Here is a 23,106-nt window from a genome sequence, read left to right on the forward strand (position 1 = left end):
CGAAAAAGTTACAGTACCTATCAAAAACAAGTCGTTCCACTAGCTCTAATGTTTTCGCTTTTGCCGAGGTCTTTTCTAGTAAAGTAGTTTCGGTCTATCTTTTTACGAATACCAAGAAAAGTAACAAAAAAGTTAGCTATGTTAACTCTCCTTAAAATGTAAATGCATACATTTATAACTGTGACTTATACATCGAAGTTCATCAGTCAATGTTTACAACGAAACATTATACTTGAGTTGTCTAAATTAAACGTCTCTAGTGAAACTATAAGAACTGCTCATTCTTTTAACAAAAAAAGATGTTATCGAAGGAAACAGGAAGTACATTTTTAGTCGTAGAACTTACTTTGAATTCTTTTGGTTCGACGAATTAATAGAAAGAAATACGAGTCCATGCCGTAGGAAGAAGTGAAGCGAACACGCAATATCGATAGAAGAATCCCTCGTGAGTTTTAATCGAGATGGGTAAGAGAATAGAAGCGGCATCAAGGGAGAAGGTGATTACTGGGGTGGGTTGCAGGGTGAAAGTGTTCGAAGGAGCGGAAGGAGAACGCAAAGTAAACGAGCGCTAATTGGAGCTGGAACGGTTTTGTTTACTATGACTACTACTGTAACTACAATCAACTACTACTACTTCCTGGTAGTAGGTGGTATAGCGTTTACCAGATGTCTTCTCGTTGCTTTCTTCGTGGACCAAATTGTGAGGGAAGATTTCCCCGTAGACGCAATAAAAAAAGTGGTTCGGGATGAAGTTAGGCGATGTTCGGGATTAACAAACGATTGGTATCCGTACGAATTCACTAACTGTACTCCGCCACAGGGTATTGGGTATATATATTGGATTATGTAGATATCCAGTCAGTTTCCTCAGGGTATTCTTACAGTCGAGTGAGTTTCATGTGGGGCGAACGGTTTCTTGCTGGACCCAACATAGTATTTGCTTGCCGTGGTTAAGGTTGTTCACCACCTTCCGTTCGGATCGTGTTTAGGTTTCAGCAACGGGTGCGGAAAAAATAAGAACTAGAAGCACAATAGGGGAACACACCCTTTTTTCAATTTATTACCTCAGGTCATCGTCGTACCGTAAAAAAATCAATTATAAACGTAGGTATACTTAAATTCAAATACCTACGTACTATGAAAGTGGTAATACACGGTTCTTGAAATAAATACAGCGTTTTTATAAAACGATTTCAAACTTCTTTACATTCACTTGGTATTTTTCTTGCGAAGAGAACGATAGATAGTATTCTTACTTGTGTTCCAGCACGTATTTTCTGAACGAGGCTATCTCAAAACCAACCGCATCACGTTTTTCGATTTAAAGCCCCAAAGGCCAAGAACTACCGCCCAACGAATACATTTCCACTAGTTTGGTAAAACATTGGTATCGCATGGCAAACTCCTATACTGAACGAAACCCTACTTTCGCCGCTTGTTTTTCCCTTCAGTATATATGTGTGCTTGCTCTACCTTTGCTATTTGCATAGATCTTCGTAGGAGGCGCACGACGACACATCCTGCTCTGCCAAATTGAATTTCTGATGGTGTTACCCGAACGACCTTTACACTTCTACTCCCTTTGGGCCACTCTCCGGGATACTTGCATTTGCCTATATTTTATTTATCATTTTGCGATGTGCTCTCTGTCTCTCTCTCTCTCTCTCTCTCTCTCTCTCTCTCTCTCTCTCTCTCTCTTTTCCTCCCATAGAGGACAAATACCTTAGGCTGTCTCAGTCTAAACGGAATAGCTACTTTCGTTCGGTGGTATCGACGAAGCTTTCTTTCTAACTGTGATACGTATACAGGATGACCAGCGTTCATGCCGGAAATAAAAGTGGCAAAAAGCTGGAATAGGGATTACGCAGCATCCTCTTCGGACGAGTTTATTCCTACGAATCCTTTTTCTTCTTTTAGCTTTAGCAGAGAGAGCGGAAATCGTAACTCCACTCTAGTCTTCTTATTCGCTCTTATCGCGATGGAGAATTATCTTTCCGATTATATCTTCACGCTATAATAATACGCGTCGAAGCGGATACGGAGACTGATGATCGTTAAAAGAAATTATTTCTTAACGGTGTGCAGCTAGAGGCATTCGAGAGCACTCGTACGGATGGCTAGAAATATTCGACGTTTCATAAACTATCTCTTATATTTGAGTTCATATGATAGTAATCTTAAGAAGGGTTATCGCCCATAAACGTATAAAGGTCGTTTGAACACTCTGCTCCACGAATTAATTTATTTCTTCCAGCAACATATCTGTTGTCAGGTGTGTCATCGATTATAGAGACGAACGACTAGAGTTATATTCAAGTCATCTTTATATCAAAAACGAATCGATCACGAATCTTTTCGCTTTGAAGAATTTTCTAGCAAAGAGAAAAATATCAGGAAGATTTCATCATGCAGAATGCGTAACGTGTACTTAGTGGGAATGTTCGGTGGCGCGAGAAAAAGAGGCAATACGTGGCTACAGTATTCGATCGTACGAGGTGCTTAAGTGTGAACGCAATTACCAACGTAACCACCTACGGTGGTATCGAATAACACGTATTAAGCGAGGCCGAAGAGGAGAGAGGAAAGTGTTCGCGAAGGAGAAAGAGAGAAAAGGAAGGTTAGGTGGAATACGTGGTAGTGGTGGTAAAGTCGAGAGGCTGGGACTAACGAGCAAGGCGTGATACTGGCTGGTGAAGGAACGGCTAGCCCCCACTGTAGTAACATTGGGCCCACCAGCGTCAGGCCCACGAGCGTAGCCTTCTCGTTCTCGCGTCCACGCGTTCGTCTTCGGTCATTGATCGCAATCTCTCGCTAACGAGCTTACCGCCGGGTGCGAAAATCTTACCCGGGGCACTACGGCCCCGACCTGTGTCTTCTTCGATTTCTCTCTTTCTTTCTTTTTCTATTTCTCTTTCTCTCTCTTTCTCTCTTCGCTTTCCTGTATTCTCTTTTTCTACATCTCCCTCCTCATCCTTTTTTGCTTTCTCCTCTGTTTTTTCCACCTCGAAGATTCCTCGAGTGCCTACCTGCGTGCTCGATGATAATCGAGCAAGATCCACCACTGGGCTTCCTCATGAACCAGCCAGGATCTTTATTTACAAAATCGATCAGCCCGTTAAACGTGATCGTTATTTATGACTGCAGAGCAGAGGGTCCGTCTCTACCTGCAGGTATCTCTCGTAATTCAAACAGCGTCCTGCTATGAGTACGAAAGAAAAATATCGTCATAAGCTGAGAGCAAAGTTTAATGACCCTAAGGATCGATTCTAATCACGGAAATGTGAACGTCCGTTTGGACGCGAGTGAAAGCGAGAGGATGAGACAGGGGCCCCAATGGATCAGTTTCGGCACTGAATTACATTGGCCCCAAAATCTTAAGGGGGTTGACTACAACATTGAATGTCGTGCACGCCTACGCAGATGGTGCGCCCGGGGTGTAGCAGTTAATTTCCTCCGTCCAAACAGCACTAATCCCGAGTGACATAAGCCAACTGACGGCTAGAGGAGAGACTATTATATCGTTCTAGGAGAGAGTCAGAGAGAGAGAGAGAGAGAGATGTGGGTGGAAGACTAGGGAGGAAACAGAGAAAGAGATAATAAAGTTCGGACGAACTCAACTACGTACTCCGTTATGTTTCTTTGTCACTTTATCTTCTCTTTCTCTTCTATCTCTCTTTTCTCGTTCTTTCCGCGAGTTGGTACATGTAAGCTGTTTGGTGCTCCGCGTCCGTGCAAGCCGAATGAAACACGTAGCCAATTAAAGCGAGCTGTATGTTCCGGTTTTGCTTGTGAATCAAGTTGTAAGATACATCGTTCTCCAAATCCTTTATACACATACACTGAACGTAAATGTCTCGCCAACGGGAATTCCTATAATCTCCAACGTTGAACTTGTAACTTGAGATTGAACGAATAGAATTGTAGTGTACAAACTTGTTCGTCAATCTTAGATATTCTTTGCTCTGTAGATAATCGATCTGTTATTGATATCTTTTGTAAAATACCATTCCATCGCCTTAACCTGGAAGTATAATTGTACTAAAATATATAATTAAAAAAAAATAGATATATATATCGTGGAATTATATATTTTTTGTAAATTCATACTTCTTTTCGTATCCATTAATCAACCTGAAGGTTAAAATATATAAAAGTCAATGTCTCAAGGTAATACTTTTCTTCGACGGAAACAACAAGTAAGCCCAAAACATCAGACCTTCCTTCAACTTGGGATTTTTCGCGATGACACTGACGACTCTATCGGCTTCCTTCGGATTTATTTTCGATCTCGGTTCGTTACGCTCCAGTTTCCTCCTACCTGCTGCAGTCCCTTCTACGACAAGGAAACGTAACGTAAAAGGATTTATAGGAGACACCATGTGACATGCCGTCATCCCATTACGGATCATCGTAAGCCTATTTGTTTAGGATCGGAACGGTCACGAGCTTAGATCGTCGTCTAATTGTCTGGAGCAACGTGTGTTTCAAAGTTGCAGCAACCTGACGTCCCCATTGGCCAGGTTCACAAGCTTTCTTCCTTCGACTTGTTCAATGACGAACCACTTTTGTTAGCATCGTGAGAAGCAGATGCACTAATGCCAAACCGTTCGACGCGATATTTACTTTACTAACAAGGCGAAAGTAGTCTTTCTAGGCAGTAGGATAGAGATAATACGAAAACTAGGGACGATTGGAGCCAAGAGGTAAAGAGAGAGATAGAAAGTGAAGATGGGGAGGAGAGACGAGATATAGCTCTGCTCTAAATATATATCTTCGAGCTTGTTGTATGGGAAGTGACGAGGGAGAGAAAATATCTCTCCCTCGTTCCATAACGAGCGGGGAAAAACGATGCCACCTGCTCTTCTTGCCACGCGCATGAACTTTAATTAATAGGCTCGAAAAACGGCATTTAATAAAGTACATTAACTAAGCTGGAAGAATGTGGTCAGACGTGTCTTTTTCTCTTTCTACCTCTTCTTCTTTTTTCTCTCTATCTTTACTTATTCATCCGAAAAATTTAATTGTCAACTTTTAATTGGATAGCACGAACTGTCATAGTGGTTAAAATTGAAAACTGAATGAAACAGCAGAGATATGTTCTGTCAAATATTTTAATATCAGAGGAACGTTCAGAATTGTTTGAGAATTAGGGCTTAATAAAAATATAAAATTTAATTACACCAATTCTATATCAAAGGATATCACTAGTCACAAAAAAAATAAGTTATGAAGATTGATTGGACTTAATTGTAGCTTTTGTAAATCGTTTTAGATGGGATTGATATACCATTTCATTTTATTTTTCCCGTGTCTTCTTGATAGATGTGAAGATAAAAAAATATGATCCTGACTTTTACAAGGTGCGGTATTCGAGCGAGATGTCGATGCTACTCTACGTCTTGGCAAGATGTGTGTTCGACGCGTCGTTTATGTTCCGATCACGAGACATGCCGCGAAACTGACGTGTTCCTACGGCATCGGCCGGCTCTCGAGACTAATTGATCGTGCGTCTAGACGCGATCGTTTGTCCCTTAGTCTATCGATCTGTCGATCGAGTTCAGGTGATCGGTATACGCACTAACAGCTTCATACTAGATTCATCTTCTACTTGTATCGTACTCATAATCTAGGCGTGGAGGTATCTCTTGGTTATTTATAGGATATACAAATTTCATTAGAAATTGATCTATTGAATCATAAATGTATTAGTTTCTGATTCGCATATTTCTGTTCAGTAGCGTATTAATTATTTTATCTCAATTGAATATCTCTGTATTAATATCGCGTACAAATAATTCTGTATTTCGTTGACTTTGAGAAAAAGTCAGCACAGTTACTAAATCAGAATAATTCGTCGGCGCCACTGTTATACTATTTATTCAGACGGACAGATAGCTGGGACGGTTCATGGGTTCGAGCCAAGGTCATGTCGGAAAAGCCGGCATTAGCAAGTTGTTACTAAATTTAAGTATGCACCGTCACTCACCGTTCCTCAAGTTTACACGCTTGTCTTACGTGTATTCGTGAGTCTTGCTCTGACGGACCAGATAATTGTCCCCTGTCGGATTAGGGAATATCGTTTTCAAGCTTCTGCCGAGTCGGCTTGCCAATTATCTTACTCCTTCGCTGGTACAGTCGTCGTAGACTCTGGTAGTTTCGACTACGAATTCGAAGAAAACATTTGCCTGAAACGATTAGCGAAAGTGTTGGAGGGAACAACCTCGAGATATTTATTACATCTAAAATTACTTTTGAAAAATTCGCCGAAACGGACGAATCTTTGTAGGAGGACGTAGGGCTTGCGACGAGTGTGCTGACTCTGATCTAAATTTACTGCTGTGTTTCATGTAAACGACAGAGAAAGCCCTCGACATAGCGTAACATTCACGGGCAGACGGTTCGCACGAGTACCGACAACCGCGAACGCTTGCTGTCTCTCCCTCTTCCTCTCTCTCTCTCTCTCTCTCTCCTTCTCTTCTGCTTCTATCTCCGTTTCTCTCCCTCTCACTCCTCTGCGGTTGACGGCCGGCTTATCTATGCTCCAGTTTCCTCCCCGCGAGATATCTATTCGTCTCTCGAGTTTACGTCTCTGACGCGTTCAACGAGCCTTTGATCGAGTGCTTATCGCATTCCCAACCCTCTAATTTCGACCCTTTGCTATTTAAAATCGCATTTCTTTCAAAAACGGACTGTTACTGTGCAAGTGATATGAACTGATATTTAATGGAATTATTTCTATGATAAACTGATATTTAATATTCAGAAAATGATTGAATACGAAAGATCTTGTTCTCGACTATTGATAAATAGGAGTGAGTCGGCTATGCTAAAAATGACGATAAGATTATGACGATTCAACGACGAAGTAAAAGTAAAATCAATAAAGAAACGGGCAAGAATTGTCTGTCCTAAATCTCTCCCTCACCACCTTTCCTTTCCTTTTCACCCTCTCTGTGTTCGTTCATGCGAGAGAACGCGAATGAGATTGCACCGTAGCTGGTACAGGAACACCGCCAATTGTTGCAACGTCGAGGAGCGTGGCCCACACCTTTTTACTCTCATCCCCCACGTCGCATAGCCACCATCCACTCGTGCCCATTGTGTTCCCATTGTATCCTCCCTTTTCTATTGCACGAGGCATTTTTATTGCAACCGCTCGTCGAGCTCTCCGCGGCTCGCAATATCCCTGCAAGGTGAGCCCCGCGTCAAACGAATCGCAAACGTTTGTTTCCGTCTGTGCTGGACTCGTCATCCCCACCACCATCATTTTTCGGATCCTTTTAGCAATGAATATGAAATAGTTGTACGAGTAAAAATAACGTAACATAAATTTTCTAACGATAACATTAATTCATCGCACGCATTCATATAAGCTAATATTTATATATTTATTATATAATCATTTCGAACAATGCTCGATATTGTTTCAACGAAATAATGCGAATGTTTTCTTTGCTCGAATAAGAGATTTTTCAATTTTCCTAGTCTTAAGGGAAATTGAAAAGTACGACAGAGAAAGTAATTTTCTACAAATTACGATTTTCCTTTTCTTCTATTTTATGGCTTTCCTTGGCATGGAAAAGAATTCTACCATCGTCGAGGATTTGCCTTATTTAACTAGAAACGGTTACTGCTCGATTTTAATAGTCACCGAGTGTACCTCATTCGGAATGGAGAGAACTATTAACAAAGAGGAGAATCTTCTTGTCTCTCTACCGATTTACATTTTTTAATCGGGAAAGAAAATACGTTGATAGAAAAGTTTTTAATGGGGAGTTTTTCGAACCCTTCGTAACTTCGAAAAGACCCTGGCGTTCTCGTTTTTCTTTCAGACAATCGTCCGTATAATATTTCAGGAGATCGAACGGTATTGTCCATCGAAATCGCAGTAATACATCGACACCTCGAAGTTCGTCAGTCTGGCAAACTACTGCGCTTGTCTAGTAACTCGAAACTCGTCGCTTTATCCCTCGACAGAACCCCTAGACATTTCACGTTCAAAGTGTTTCTTTCCTTTATATAGAGTAGTAACGTGAGATCGACAGGATTCGTCTTTCCAAAGCTGTGCCAAAAGAAAAATAAAGCACACAAGTTAAAGACAAGTAGATAAATTAATATATACTTATTACGTAATAAATAACGCTTAATGCGACGTTAAGAATTTTAACGATTTTATGAACTCAGAGGTATAAATTTAATTTGACAATATACACGAACTCGTGAGAATTCTAAAGATTAGAAGTTGTAAAACGTCGTTCCAAGTCACACCTACTTTCTAATTCGACGTTTCCTTTAAACGCTCAATGTGAAGTTGTAAATAACAAGAGATACTTTTAAAAGTACTCCTTCCACAAACAGCTCTCAGGAGTGCATTCAAGGTGTCTTTAAGTCGCTTACGATTATAGATCGTTCAAATATACTTTAAGTACCAGAAAATTCACAAGTTGTTAGTAGACGAATGGTTAGTTAGGATTGGAAAGATTTTAGATCTTCAAATGATTTCTGCTACTTGAAAGTTTACGTCTTACGGATAAAAACATTGTCATCATTCTTAAAATCTACTAATTATCTTTCTGACTTTAAGAAATATTATTTTTATTGAAAGATATCATCACAATTATTTAAACAGACATTTTGGTTCCATATCAGGCCTCGCTAAAGGCCTCGTAAAATTCTACCTGAAAATAAATATAAAAGTTAAAATGAAGAAAGGAAGAATGGATATCGAGAAAGAGTAAATGAGAAGAAGAATAGAAATACGATCTTTTTACCATTTATAGTGTGACGCGCTTACGGAAAATGCAATCGTTCTGGCGTGGCGCCACGCGATGCAATTACCGAGGGAATTCTAGGCACGCGGAGGGTTTGATACCGAGAGCACCAACCCATACACACCGTAGTAGACACGTCGTGCCATTGCACGAAAACAACCCCTCTGTCTCTGCTAGCGCTAGCCCTTTCTCCTCTCTTCGTCTCTTTTACTTCTCTTTCTCCAACCGACGAAAGGACGGCAGGGGTTGGCAGGACTGAAATTCCAGTTGGATACAGCCTCCAAAAAGCGTCTGTCTGTCTGTCTCTGTCTCTGTCTCTGTCTCTGTCTCTGTCTCTCTCTCTTTCTCTTTCTCTCTCTATGAGAGACTCCCCGTCACACAGATTATTATAACTCTCCCCTTACGATCGATACTATAAACGGATTATTAACGTGTACGAACTCGAGTAACTGTGTTCGAAATCTGCAAAATCTTCTGGTCTCTATCTGTTTCTCTCACCACCGAATTGAAACTTGATTCCTCGATACGACGTTTCTCGTGCCAACGAACTTTCCTGGTGTCTCTTCCGTTATCGGTTTTGTTCCAAAGTTTTTTTCAGGTCAGCATGGAAAGTTAGATGGTTGATAAAGGGAGTAGAGTGAGATACTATAGTCGAGCATATCACAAGAAGAGGGTTTTGCATTAATGAACATGATCTGTTATTCTAACGATGGTAGCACTTTTCTAAATCCTCTTATATATGGTGAAATGGAACGAGGAAGACAAGGGCAGACGGAAAATGAGGAAATAGAGGCAGAGTAAGGAAAACCGGAGTCTCCTAATAAGAATGCTACTTGCGATAAAGTAGGATTTGCACTTGATAAGTATCATGAAAAAACGCCGCGTAAGATCATTTCGAATACATCAGCAGAGTTCTTGACTTACTCTTCTTATTTTACCGACTTTGAATTTCTTTGAAATGTTTCTTTCAACCGTTACGTAAATTTCAAACAAAAAAATTCAATAACATTTGATTGGGCAGATCAAATCTCTTATATAAGGTTTTTTAAAAAATAGTTACACTTAAATTAAGTCTAATGAAGTCACATTTTTGTTTTTAATTTTATATAAAGATATATATACTTATAATACCTGAAGTCAATTTAAAATATACATCTATTAAAATCACCGATCGGATAAATGAAATTCGACGAGAGCACGAGACCGTATCAAGAATAAAAAAGCTGTGTGATCTTTTCTGACACGTAATAAACCGTCAGCTCTGAAAGTAAAAGGAATAGGAATAAGAAGAAGAAGATTAAGAAGAAAAAGAAGAAGAAGAAGAAGAAGAAGAGGTAAAAGAATTATTTCAACACAATGCCCGGGGCTTATGTGGTGAAGATATCACGGATGAACGTTAATCGTGACACAAAATTGGAACGCGAATACAATAGATGTGACGCTCTTTTTTTTGTTGAAAAGACGATGATCCGAACGGACCAGTTTCGGCATCCTACTGAGCTGAGATGGGTCGGGCATTTGTTGCTTTGCAACATCCAGAGTCACGATCACTTTAATCCTTCTACTTTCGTCTCAATAAAATCAAAACAAATTTTTTTCTTTCCGCATGACTAATATATTGTATTAAACAAAGTGAATAAAAAATACGTCATATATCAGCCAATTGGAAAATGAAATATAAAATTTGACTAAAGGTTAGTCAACCGGAAACGAAACATCATTGACTAAGGAAGATTCCTCCGTTTAACCACGACGAGATGTCATTTATAGCAGACGTTTCGGTAGATGGACCGGTTACCCTCTAGACACTCCTTTTCGCTAATAGCATGCACGCGACCATCCGGACCACACGTGCGCAATAATAGGAACGACGTTTGAGTAGAGAACTTGTACACGTGCAAACAGACACACATACACGTGTACCTACGCTTGTACATCGGTCCACCGATCAAGCATAGTACGGAGCGTCTGTCGCTAGTCGACTTTCTACCGTTCCATCTGTTCCTTGTTACCCGGGGTTATTAATTAGCCGCTTTTTGGTACTCGGTAAACTTGGGGTTGTCGAACGCGACTCGAGTGACATCGACGAGAGCATTCGAAGCTATTCAGCATATGCGATAAAAATTAAAAACAAGAGAACGGATGTTAGGAGCAAAAAAGAAGATAGAAAGAACTCTAAAACGAGAGCAGCTTTTGTTGAGCGATATCGGGAAATGCATGCGCATCAGTAATATTCGTCGAAGTGCTTTCCTGCATCTCATCTACTTCGAAGCCTTCGTCGTTCTGGGATTTGTACAGCACCATGTACACCACGATGCGTTACGTCTATGCTAGGTTTCAACATTCTCTCCGAATCTCCTGGTGGCAGCCTCAAGCGGCCCTCACCCGCAGAAATGTAAATACCGCTCGGCCAATCAGCCTGATTGGTCCCATTCGCTCGAATGCTCGTCATTCAGCAGCGCATATAACGTGCCTTACGGGCCGGCTCGGGCGGGCCTCCTGGATCCGCGCATTGTTCAGGGAATTGGTGTATAAGTGCGTGTGTACGAGCACGCACGCAAACCGCGATTCCATCCAGTCTCGATGCATCCAGGATTTCGTCCTGGTAAACGAGAACGTGCATTAGTCATCAAACGCATCCAATACTCTCGTTCCTTCGAGATCAAAATCTTTCAACGATGCTGAAGCTTGAAATTATGATAATTCGTGATCGGACTATCGATAGGTTAGTGGGTTAAATGCTTTGCTGAAGATCGTAAGACCTATAATTTATCTTGGTTCTGAAATTGAGGTTTTCGCTTGGGATACTGTGTTTATAGAGTTTTACTTGTTAGAATCATTCGTATTTAAATATTACGCTCCACGGAAAGAGATTATTTCAAACGATACGTACTGAGACGCACGTCGATCGAGTTTACGATTCGTAAATGAAAGCAAAGGAAGAGAGAGGGAAAGGGAGCAGATATTCGAGATTTTTTCCTCGAGGGCACAATGAAAAGCAACGGTCCAAAAAAGACAGAAAAGAGAAAAGAGTGGAAAGGGTCGAGCAATCGGCGATGCGCACTTTGAGCAAAGAGGAATTAAGTGAACCCAAAGCCCAAGGTTGAACGAGCAAAAGCGGTCCGGGGAATAGAGAGTTCACCGTACGAAGGTAATATCCTTCATTCGTCGAGATAACGTGTTTGAGCGAAGGGATGTTTACAAGGGTGGACCGAAACGTAACGTGGAAGCGAAGGAAAAGAAAGTAACGACTCTACTTGAGAAGATGAACCTTCATAGGTTCCAAGACCTCTTCCTCATCCTCGTTGTAACATCTTTTTTCTGTCTTTCTCTTGCAAGATAAAGAAGAGAGAGAGAGAGAGAGAGAGAAAGAAGCAGAAGACGAATGGAGTTCAGAGAAAACAGCACTTACGTCTCACGTTTCTAATCTGGTCCTACTCTTGTTTACTGGACTTTCGATAAGGGAGCAACGACGGGAAATCTGCACGAGTTTTCCATCTCGGAAATCTAACTTGAAATTTATTATGCTGGTAAATATAGTATGAGACTTTGCACAAGGAAAAGAAGGAAAAGAAAAGAGAGAGAGAGAGAGAGAGAGAGAGAGAGAGAGAGAGGGAGAGAGAGAAGGCGCGTGGTTAGGATTAGTAAGTTCAAGCTCAGAGAAGTCGCGTCTTTTCGCTTTCTCGAACAGCTGGCGCTTCTATGAGGACGAAGGACAAAGATGGCGGTCGCTACGGTGTCGCGAGATCCATTTTAACGAGACACCCACTCCTCGGGGGAGTTCATTGAGACACCGGCTGCTTTGGCAACCGTCTTGCTTCTTCTTCTTCTTTTTATTATTCTTCTCTCAGTTACTCTTTTGGCTTCTCCGAGTCTCCTCCTTTTTCTTTCTTTTTTCCCCTTCCACGAATTCTCGGCATTATTCAACGGGCGCGCGACTTTCATTGAGGATGCGCGCACGTATTGACTGATTCGGAGTCGTTCGAAATCAACGATAAAAACGTTGCTTCTTGGAAGACAGAGAGTACCTCCTGTAGTGCCACTAAAATTGTTCCTAAGGAGACTCCTTTTTATTGAATCCTTCATCGTTTTGTACCAAAGATACGACCCGATGAATTCAAGGACATCGAGTCTTTTTTAAACTTTTTTTTTTACAATTTAGCATAAGAATTTGCTATTAAATTTTAGGTACGAATTTATGATGTAATTTATTAATTTTAATTTCTCGACAGTGCGGTCAAATGGAAAATCGTAAAAGCTATTGCAATTAAAATGCAATAAGAGCAATCGATGAAAGCTATGTGAAAACCCGTATCGGTCTAGTCGCTCGTGAATTTCATGAACGAAAGCGTGACCATTCGACGCTCAGTGAAACTAAATTTAGATTACGAGCGCGTTACTAATTGCACGCACGGCATTATAAAGCTTAATCGCTTTGATTACTTATTGCACGTAATTAAGCGTTTATTGCAGTTACTCTGGGATCGCTCTCGATGATTTACACCGGCGACGATGTTCTATATCAGCCTATCACTCTTTCTCTCTCTCTTCCTCCATTTCTCTTTCTGTCTCTCTTTCCCTCTGTCTCTCCCTCTCTCTCTCTCCCTTTCTATCGCCCTTTCTATTCGATCTCTCCCTTTCCCCTTTTCTCTCGTACGCAACCGAAAGCTCGAAACGGTGCAGCTGCGAATAGAAAATCGATTTGATCATAAACATCGAGTCAATTTTAAACTATTTGCCGGTTGTCTCGTCTCTATTTATATCCCATTCGATCGGTCAGCATTTTCGAAATTTCATTCGACGTCTCAACATAAAAGATGATAGCACTGAATAGACTAGCAAAAAAAAATTAAAGAAAAGAAATAAATAAATAAAAAGAAAAAAAAAAAGTTAAATTAAATAGATACTCCCTTATAATACTCCCCTTAAAAGCAACGTATCACGAAACAACTGTGGCGTGCACTGCAAATGCAAAAAAATATCTACCTACTCCGGTAACAAAAACGGAATTCGTTTGTTGCAGGTAAGCCAGTTTGGAGATCCTTTCCACGTTGAAAGATCAGTCGAGTGGAGGAGCCCGAGGAACGATAAACACGAAGCGCTTTAGAAAAAATAAAAAAGGTAGGAACGTAGGCTGATCTACAAAAGCTTTATAGGGAGTCAGGAGATAGGATAATCTTTGAAGGAAGCACACCCCACGTGTGTTCCCTTTTTTACTTGTTCCCCTTCCTTCCACCCTTTCCCTCCTCGCTCATCCTTCACTCTCAAATATTTTTTACACGCAAAGGCGTACTGCTAACGGCATAGTAGCGTAGCACACATCGTGGCCATTTGACAATGACGAGGAAGGATTCGAGCTTTCGAAGAGTCGGACTCCCAAGCGTATACGTACTCAACGGCGAGAGGGAAGGATCCCTCTTTCCTACGAAATAAACTGTTTTCTTAGGCACTCCGGGGCTCTTGAAAAATTCCTAAATATTTACTCGAGTGGAGGACCCCCAGACGGACGACACTTAAACGGTATTCTCCGAGAATGGTACACGAAGACGGGCTTAAGCTTCCCTGAAGGACGGATTAGAGCCACTCGTGCGCATTTCCTTCTTTTCCTCTTTCTTTCTTTTCCTCTTTCTATTCTTTTCCTTTTCTCTTCCTTCAATTTCCATACCTTCGAGAGTCTTGCACACAGTATTTGCACACGGGGTAGATCGGTCGTTCCTTCCAATTCCATGAGCATTTCGATTCTGTACTCGTAAGACCGATATAAGTCGAACTTTTCCAAAGATATGATCCTACGTCTTGTTGAAATCATTCTCCATCCTTTTCCTTTCATTTCATTTTTTACTCCTGACTCAATCGTAATTTATTCCACGTTTATTCAAAGTCGATGCCGAGGTTGATCGGAACACGTCGTCGACACGATCTTTCAGGGAAGGCAAGAGTTTTCCCACCAGCTTAGTCAGCTCTACCATTCACGCGGCTAAAGAGGCCGTGAGACTTCGACCCAATTTATCCTGGTTAGCTTAACTCTTTCTGTACTTTTCTTTCTTTCTTTCTCTCTCTCTCTCTCTCTCTCTCTCTCTCTCTCTCTCTCTCTTCCTCTTTCTCTCTCTGTTTTTCTCTCGATAATTTCTATGCTTCAGTAGGTTCTTGATATTTTTCATCATCTTAGAAGCATCCGATCTAGTTATAGATGCGTTTCTGAGGTACTGATTGATTTCTTACTTCATTAAAAGAGACACCGGGCGTTCATTGATATTTCTTAAGTTTCGAAATTTAATCAGTTAATGTGTAATCCAATTGTATAGTAATTAAAAAGTCATTAATCGCAATTTAATCGCGTTACTTTTCAATAAGAGCTCGGGTGTGAGAAAAAGAATTATATAAATATAACTCTCTAACTCTTTCTCTTTCTTTCTTTCTGTCTTTTTTCTTTTCTTTCTTTCTTTCTTTCCTTCTTTCTCCGGATCTCTTCCATTCCTTTCTTTCTTCCTTTCTTTCCCTTTTTTCTTCTTTTCTTTTTTTTTTCAACGACGTTGTAAGCGTCGCAATGCAAAAGCATTCCCTTGTACGAAGTTGCAGCGCTTCGCCCATCGGTTTTTCTCCGAAGGTAACGCCTTTCGTCTGAGAGCTTCGAAAAGTTTCGTCGAACTGTCGGGGCTCCGTTAAACACGAATAAACGATTTCTAAGGACAGAAGAAAGAGAGAGATTGTTGAAGAAAAAACGAAGAAGAGAGAAAAAAGATCTCGCTAAAGATATCGAGTTTCTCCGGTTCTCATTTTTTCTCTCCCTTTCTTTCTCTCTCTTTCTCTCTTTCTCTTTTTCTCTGTCTCTTTCTTTCATTTCCTTTTGGAGATATCGACGCACCTTGCTCATTACTCGCCAATAATTAATCGGCCAGGAGCAAGAATCGAACGAGTTCTTCGAGTCTTCCTATCTCCGCTTTGTCATCGCACCGGATAATAACTCTTCGGCGATCGGTGTTGCGAACGAGCAACTCGTTCCATTGGGTTCGCTTCGATCGATTGGTTTCTCCTGGTGGAACACCGAATAACGGATTAATCCCTTAGGCCGTTTCGCTTCTCCGGATTGTTTGATTTTCGTCTACGGGGGATTCGTCGGGCCCATGCAGTTTACCTTCGACGTCGGTTTCACGACTTCGATTGGCATTCAACTGTAAGGGTTGATCTTTGTTTTCCTAGAGAAAACGTTTCAACCTTAATGTGCAGATATTTAGAATTGATACTCAAACCAAGGTTTCACTCGATAAGATAGGTGAAGTACTTGAATGCTAATCATTTCCCCCTTTTTTTTTCGTCTATAACACTTTTGTTCGTAAAAATAAAACTTCAGGAAGAATGGTCGAAATAATCTATATTTTCTCTTCATCTCACATTTTCCTCTTTGTATCTACGAACACCTCTCGAGTATTCTAAGAAGAGTCTAAGATTCTCGCGTAGAGTCTAAAAAGCAGGAGAGTGTACTTTCTAGGATGCAAACTTCAACCCTATCTCTTTTATTCTGCACAATAAAGCGTGGCGGGAAAAAAAAACAGACACAAAATACAGACAAGAATAAAGAAAGAAAAAGAAATAGATAGATAGATAGAGAGAGAGAGAGAGAGAGGAAGAAAGGAGGAGAAAGAAAGAGAGAGAGATAAGCAGACAGACCAATCCAAGGAAAGTGCAAAGCAAGGAGGTAAGAACTATAGAAAAAGAAGTCTATAGAAAAAGAAGGCAAGAAAAAGAAAAAGAGTACGTGAAGTTGCTATAAGTGTCTGCGGACGTGCATTTCAGCCCTATTCGGAACATAAACTGGGCCGGCAGACGTATCGGTATGAAAATTTCAATCGGCCGAGTCAAAGTGTCGGGTTGGAGAAGAAGGAAAAGGGGGAATGATGGGGTCGGACGTGGTCGAAAGCGTTGGAAGCTAGAGGCGCAGGTGGAGTTTGTCGGGTAAAAGAGCCGAAAGGTAGTAGGGAGAGTGGTAAGGGTAAAGTGGCTCTGGACCGAGTAAGTATAGCCTCCACTTTTCTATCTTTCTCTTTCTCTCTTTTCCTTCTCTCTCTTTGTACCAACCTTTTGCTTTCTGTTCCTCTCTCTCTCTCTCTCTCTCTCTTCTCTCTTCCTCTATCTCTTCTATCTCGTTCTCAACGTTTCTCTCTTTCTAACAACCCCTACCACTACAGCACGGCCTCATACCTGCCCCCCCATCCCTCGGTCTATCCTCCTGCGAGGCTCTAGCCCGCGGCGAACTGCATAATTCATGGCCCTACTACACCGACCGCCTCCCCAGCCGACCCTCTTCCAGAGGGACACCAACACCCAACCCTCGTTACCTCTCCACCACTACCACCACCTTTCTTCTCTTCGTTCTCCTTCTCCAGGGTCAGCCTTGGAGTCGCGTGCATTGTACGTCGACGTTCTTATAACCCGCATCTGTAGACTAGCATGTGTTGGTAAGAGAGGGGAAAAGAGAAAGACAGTATGCTGGAGAATACAGAGACTTCTATAGTGATAAAGTTTGGCTCACAGACAAGCACACATACACGCTCGTTGTAGCTAGCCTTCTAAAAGCAAGGGTGCAAAGGAATGTAGGCGAATATTTGGGTTGAATTATGGAATGGCTATGCTGGCGTTAAGGTAAAGAGAGAAAGAGAGAGATCGTATGAAAGAGTTTCCAACGATTTAGTCGAGAACGTCTGTTCGATAAATTACCTACAACTCGAAGTACCGACTTTCGTGAAAATTAATACGAAGGAGACTTTGATCTAACGCTCTGCACCATACGGTGTGTGAATCTAGAAAGAGGGATGGTAGAAAGGGAGTTACTATCCTCCGGCTGGATCATGGACTACTGCGTTTTCATTTTTTCGTCCTGCCGGTGGACAAGCCGTACCGGTTTTGCGCGAGGAATAAATGGGAGAGACACGCTCTGCCATCTTGGCCATCCCATCGCTCGTGCTTGAAGATAAACATCAGTGCCAGCAGCGGTACCACACCATAGTATCCACACCTATGCCATACGGTAGTCAAAGGACCACTCGTAATTAGACTTTGCGGTTTTATTTTACGTCTCTTTGGATTCTTGAAAAATTACGAATACTAGTAAACTTTATTTCCGTTTATCAACGTCGATATTTTTCTTTCTCTTTTCTTTCTTTTTTTTTTTTCTTTGAAAATGTCTAAGTAAGCTCACTTAAACATACATCTAAAGTCTTTTATGCGTTTTTACTATGTAAGTAAGAGCCTTTTGGTAAAAGGTTTTGTAATCTCCAGTGCTGGTTGGTAGTCGCGATGGTGGTAAAGCGGTAGAGCAAACGGTAAGACTTGCTCGAGCGGATGAAAGATGGAGGTGTACGTTTCGTACGAAGCGTGCTACGAAGCTCGAACAAACGGGACTCTAAATCCACGTAATTTCTTCCTCACTCTTGAAGCATATCGCGTGAACGTTTTACGCTAGACGTAACGTCGCCGCCGTTTCAAGAGGTGGCATTAGGAAAAATTCTTTCTCTGTTCCGAGTACTCGATCTTGGATATTTCTGAAAGTGTCGTGTTTTCGTTGAAATGAATGGAACACATAAGTAATGGCAATGTGACGTAGCAATTTCAACGATCGTAAAAATCTCATTTTAACGTTCACGATCGTGATAGTATTCGGTAAAATTCCATCAAAGCAAAATTGTCGACTGGTTTCTTCGATCTTGATAAAATGATAGAGAGAAGAGTCGTAATTCAGTCGTAGTATCGTTAGGATAACAGGAACGATATTCGCAGAAGCAAAGGATCGATCGTCTGCGAGCTGATTCAACCGGTTCCAAGTGGAACGCACGTCTCCAACAGAGGCGACTAGTCTACTCGAGTAGACCTCTAGGTTGGATGAACCCTAGGACCTTAATTACCGTGTCGGCTAATCGATCTCCTTCGCATTGTGATCGCGCCATCGTCGACACTGGTACCGACGCGAGTAACCACCACTGCAAAACGATATCTCAATCGACCGTCTCAGAATATTATATGATATTTCCTGCAAATCCCAATAGTCACGTCGTACAAATTCTTGTCAAAAAGTGCAAATTGACTATTGTCACTTAACGATGTCTGATTTTGATCGTGAGAAATTGCCTCGATTGACTACCGGACGTGTCTCGTAAATCTTTGCTTTCGACGAATTCGCGATCCAAAAAAAGAAAGATCACATCGTCTGAGACATGTTTTTCTTGACATGTTAGGTAACAGAAACACATAGAAAGCGGTTTCCTAAACTCAGTGGATAAGCATCGGAATGAACGTGGCCAACGAAACTCAAGTTAATTGGTCAAAAAGTAAGACCTCTTCCATTCCCCGTTGAAGGTACCTCCCTTGACTCACTCTCCTACTTTGTGACTTTTTTCTTAGTCCGCGCCAAGACGGCACCACCAAGAATAAAATACAGTTTGGCCTTCCTTCTTGAGTTCTCCATCTTTCTTCTTTTCTTCTTCTCCTTCTCCTTCTTCTTCCGTTCGAATACATATAAGCTCGTAGAAGAATTCAGGCTCTACTGCAACCCGCTTCTTCGACTCTTTCTCTCTCTTTCTCTCTTCTTTTCTCGAACTGGTGATCCTAATCTCGATAATGATGCGTAATGGCTGCTGGCGTGAATGTAGCTCTTTGTCCATAGCTGCTACGCCGCTCGTATATCTGTCCGATACCGAGCGTACCATTTCACCCTGGCAAAAGTACGAGGGCTGCCGAAGGGGCCCCTTACCTCTTTTTTTTTTTTGACCTCAAGAAACTGCTAAACTCTCCCTCTTCCTTTGAGTTATACAGGAAGAAGCATCTTACTTGTTTAATCGTGCTTGGTTCCTGCGAGTAATAAAGATTGCCGATAGACAATATGTATTGAATCGAAATCAGATTGAACATGACATTTTTCAATAAAATTTAAATAAGTTTGAGTAGTAACGATATTAAGAAAAAATTAAATACATAGTCTACTTCTTGCTCAGAGCACGGAAAATGATCGCATACCTATATTCATGTTATATAAGCTTATATATTTTTAATCTTTACTTTTCTTTTTCAGGAGTAGCGGTTATGAAGGTTCGATGACTACGAGTTTTAGTGACATCAATATGGACTCGCGTTACCTGAGAACCTGGCTCCTACAGATTTTACTTCTTATTTTATCCTGTTCGCCTGGACGATCTATAGACATATGTAAGTAGTGGAATCGAAAGATTTTACGAGCGATCACTATCTTTACTAGAGTTCTCCATTTTTAACCAAATTTATAACACCGTGTTTATCTTTAAAGTCATAATTCCGAAGCTGCCTTTAACATTCTCCTTCGATACGATAAAAACAGGCAAAAGTGGCTCGTTGTAGGGTGATCCTTGTGGGTTGCGTTTAAACCTCAGCTTCGGGCTTTTACACGCTTTCCATTCCATTGACTTCATGGGCAACGAGAACCTTCCTCTCGCTGAGCCACCCTCGTACGCATTAAGCAAACAACCTGGGAAACTTGTAAAGTATTCGACGGGCATTCAGTCAAGTCGCACGTGAAAAAGGCTTTTTAGATTCTTTCCATCACAAAATCGTGCTGGAAACTTAGATATCGAAGAGTATGGAGATCGATCGAGTTGAAGTTGTTCCATATGCGCAACATTCTTGAAAGAACAATTTGAACGACTGAAAATGTTTCATATGTCGATTATTTACATCCCCGATGGGCTTTAAAAAAGGAAACGAAATTATTTCATTTGAATATGTAGAAGAAGTATTCTTTCTTTATTATTCTTTTTTTATTATTTATTCTTGCTTCATTACTCATCCAACTTTACATGTAAGAATAAGTATTATTTATTGAAATAAGCATAAAACGAGGTCTATTCGTAAAGATATCCTTCCGTGAAATTTACATCCCTATAAATATTTTCAGTATTAGTTCCACAAATGAAAAAACGAAAAGGAAAGAAATGTAAAGAAAATAAAAGAAAGATACTTTTGAAAGCCTCGTTCAGCGACGAACGAAACGCGTCACGATTATCGTCGCCGGCGGCGTATTTCGGTCGAGGCGAACGCTTAACCGGACAAGAAGAGGGCGGGGGTGGAAGACGAATTAAACGAACTCTCTGTGGCACGCGCGTATGCCGAAATATAAATAGCATCGACGAAACGAATTCAAAGGCTTTGCGAGAAGAACCGAAACACTACGGACAACCCAAAGAGTGTGATTCTCGCTTTTCACCCTCCATCCTCTGTCCCACCCCCGTAGCAACCCACGCCGAGTAAAGTTGTACGTTGAACCACGATAGTAAGTTCGCGGTCGTGTTAAGCAACTCGGTTCGGAAAGAGACAGAAAGAAATCGAGCAAAAGTGAGTACGCCTATGCATACATGAAAGAGAGAGAGAGAGAGAGAGAGAGAGAGAGAGAGAGAGAGACGGGAGAATGGAGGAGTTTCGGGTAGAAGGGTACGCAGTTAAAGCGCGCATAAATTGCAATGTTAATGTTACCGGCGATACATAAACATGTTGTCCGTCGGTTGGATTGCGGTCTGCAAGCGGCGAACGCGTTCTGCTATGCATGTACATCGTGCAGAAACGTTTCAGAGGGGTTGTTGCTTTCGGGGGACACGAACTGCTTCCCTCTACGTGCTCCACTAATATGAATTTATTACTCATCATCCTCTGTTGTGAATCTTTCAATGGAGTGTTCGATTTCAGAATAATTGGCAGTAGATATTTTTCGTAATTTATCATTGATCTTCCGCGTTACAAATTATTCTTTATGTTTCGCGATACTTCGATAAATCTTTCTTATCAAATCAGAAAATGAGTCCGCCATCAGAAATATAGATGTGAGAGAAGTTATACACGAAACACAAATCCAGTACTATGGTGGTTCACAATAGGGAAAGCTTTAAGCGGAGTTCTAATCGGATCAAACTCAAACACGAAGATTCAATGGTACTTATTACTCTTCGTTAATCAATGAAACATGAATAGAAATTCATTAGATTCCAGAATATTGTTTATAGATTTATAGGTGTGTGAGCACGCACGGTAAATATTAAAGTAGATATGGGTATCCATATTCGTAAGCGTATTTGTTTAGTGTCGTGGTACAACCAAGTAAATCTCAATGTAGGCGTAGGTTAGATATGAGGCACGGGTTTAGACCGAGACAGAGCATGTACTTGGGCTAACAATACTCATACACGTACATACTTATGTTTGCTTGTGCACGGTGCGGTGGATGATTGCACGAACGTGCATAGGAGTTTCCATCGCGTCGACGACACGCAGTCGGACTGACATGACGAGCGCGTGTCCTGGATGGAGAACCGTTACGCGAAAAGCCCTTTCTCTATCTCTCTTTCTCTCTCGCACGTACGCACGCGCACGTTATGCTATTGTCATCCCTCGAGTCGTCGTCCTCTCATTCCAACTCTCCCCAGTCTCCTTCCTCAATTATTCGCAAATCCATTAGATCCGCAGCCGTTGGATACGAAATTATCAGCTTGCTCTTTGACGCATTAACATAACAATCTGACGATTATAGCGTTATCGTTCGACCGTTCGCTCTGACATTATAGCAGTTTGATCCGGGTCAACCGGTCGATCTTAGCTTTTAGCTGAGTTTCTTGCGCTGGGAATATTATCAGTAATCATAATTAGGAAAGTTTCCAAGCTAGAGCAAGTAGTTGGATTACTATTTAGATGACTCCCGAGACTCTTACGTAATTACCTGATAACAGTAGGCCTAATTTAATTGTGAAAGTTGACTGTTAGCACTACCTTCGTACTAAATTCGAACTTCTATTAACTCCGTATTTCCATGAGCACAATTTTAGCGCAACTATTATTCTTCGTATATTATGGGACTAAATAAATTCAACAATTTCAATAAAAAAAAATATTCAAGAGAATACCCGAGAGGAAGATACAATATCTCGGTATTCTTAATAAGCACGATTTACGTCGCGAGTAGAGCGAGTATTTTCATAAATCCAGGCCACGAAGGCAAACGCAAAACACATGGTACGCTCGGCACAAAGGGGTTGGCGTCTCGCGTCCCCTCGAGAGGTAAGCAACGCATGCAACTCGAGACGGTGATTTCGAGTCTGACGAGGGGCGGGTCGGTTCGCCCAAGGGATCTTGTGGAGAAGGGTGTAAAAGGACCGATGGAAGAAAAGGCTCGGGCAGCAGGACGCCTGAGGAGGGACGGAAGGGTCGCGTAAAAGTAGTACTTCCGTTTTTCCAGCCGTCGCGGCGCCAGAAAGAGAAACGACAAAGAGCATGCGCCTTCGGTTCACCACCTAACGCCACTACTACCTTTCCCTTCCAACAACCTACG

General features: G+C 41.4%; 1 protein-coding gene across 6 annotated transcripts in view; it reads left to right on the forward strand.

Annotated features, from left to right (window-relative positions):
* The window catches only part of LOC122632768 (discoidin domain-containing receptor 2-like), a 76,692-nt gene that overhangs the window by 36,156 nt on the left and 17,430 nt on the right, over positions 1-23,106 (forward strand). For 5 of the 6 annotated variants that reach the window (XR_006327944.1, XM_043819935.1, XM_043819937.1 and 2 more), the window contains 2 exons: positions 13,795-13,892; positions 19,834-19,967. Coding sequence is in view for 5 of the 6 variants with exons in the window: in XM_043819935.1 (XP_043675870.1) it covers positions 19,856-19,967 (112 nt within the window). In the remaining variant the exon portion in view is untranslated. The remainder of the gene's footprint in view (positions 1-13,794; positions 13,893-19,833; positions 19,968-23,106) is intronic. The other variant, XM_043819934.1, reaches the window with a different exon arrangement.

The sequence above is a fragment of the Vespula pensylvanica genome, chromosome 11, assembly GCF_014466175.1.
Source record: "Vespula pensylvanica isolate Volc-1 chromosome 11, ASM1446617v1, whole genome shotgun sequence".
NCBI classification, from domain to species: Eukaryota; Metazoa; Arthropoda; class Insecta; order Hymenoptera; family Vespidae; genus Vespula; species Vespula pensylvanica.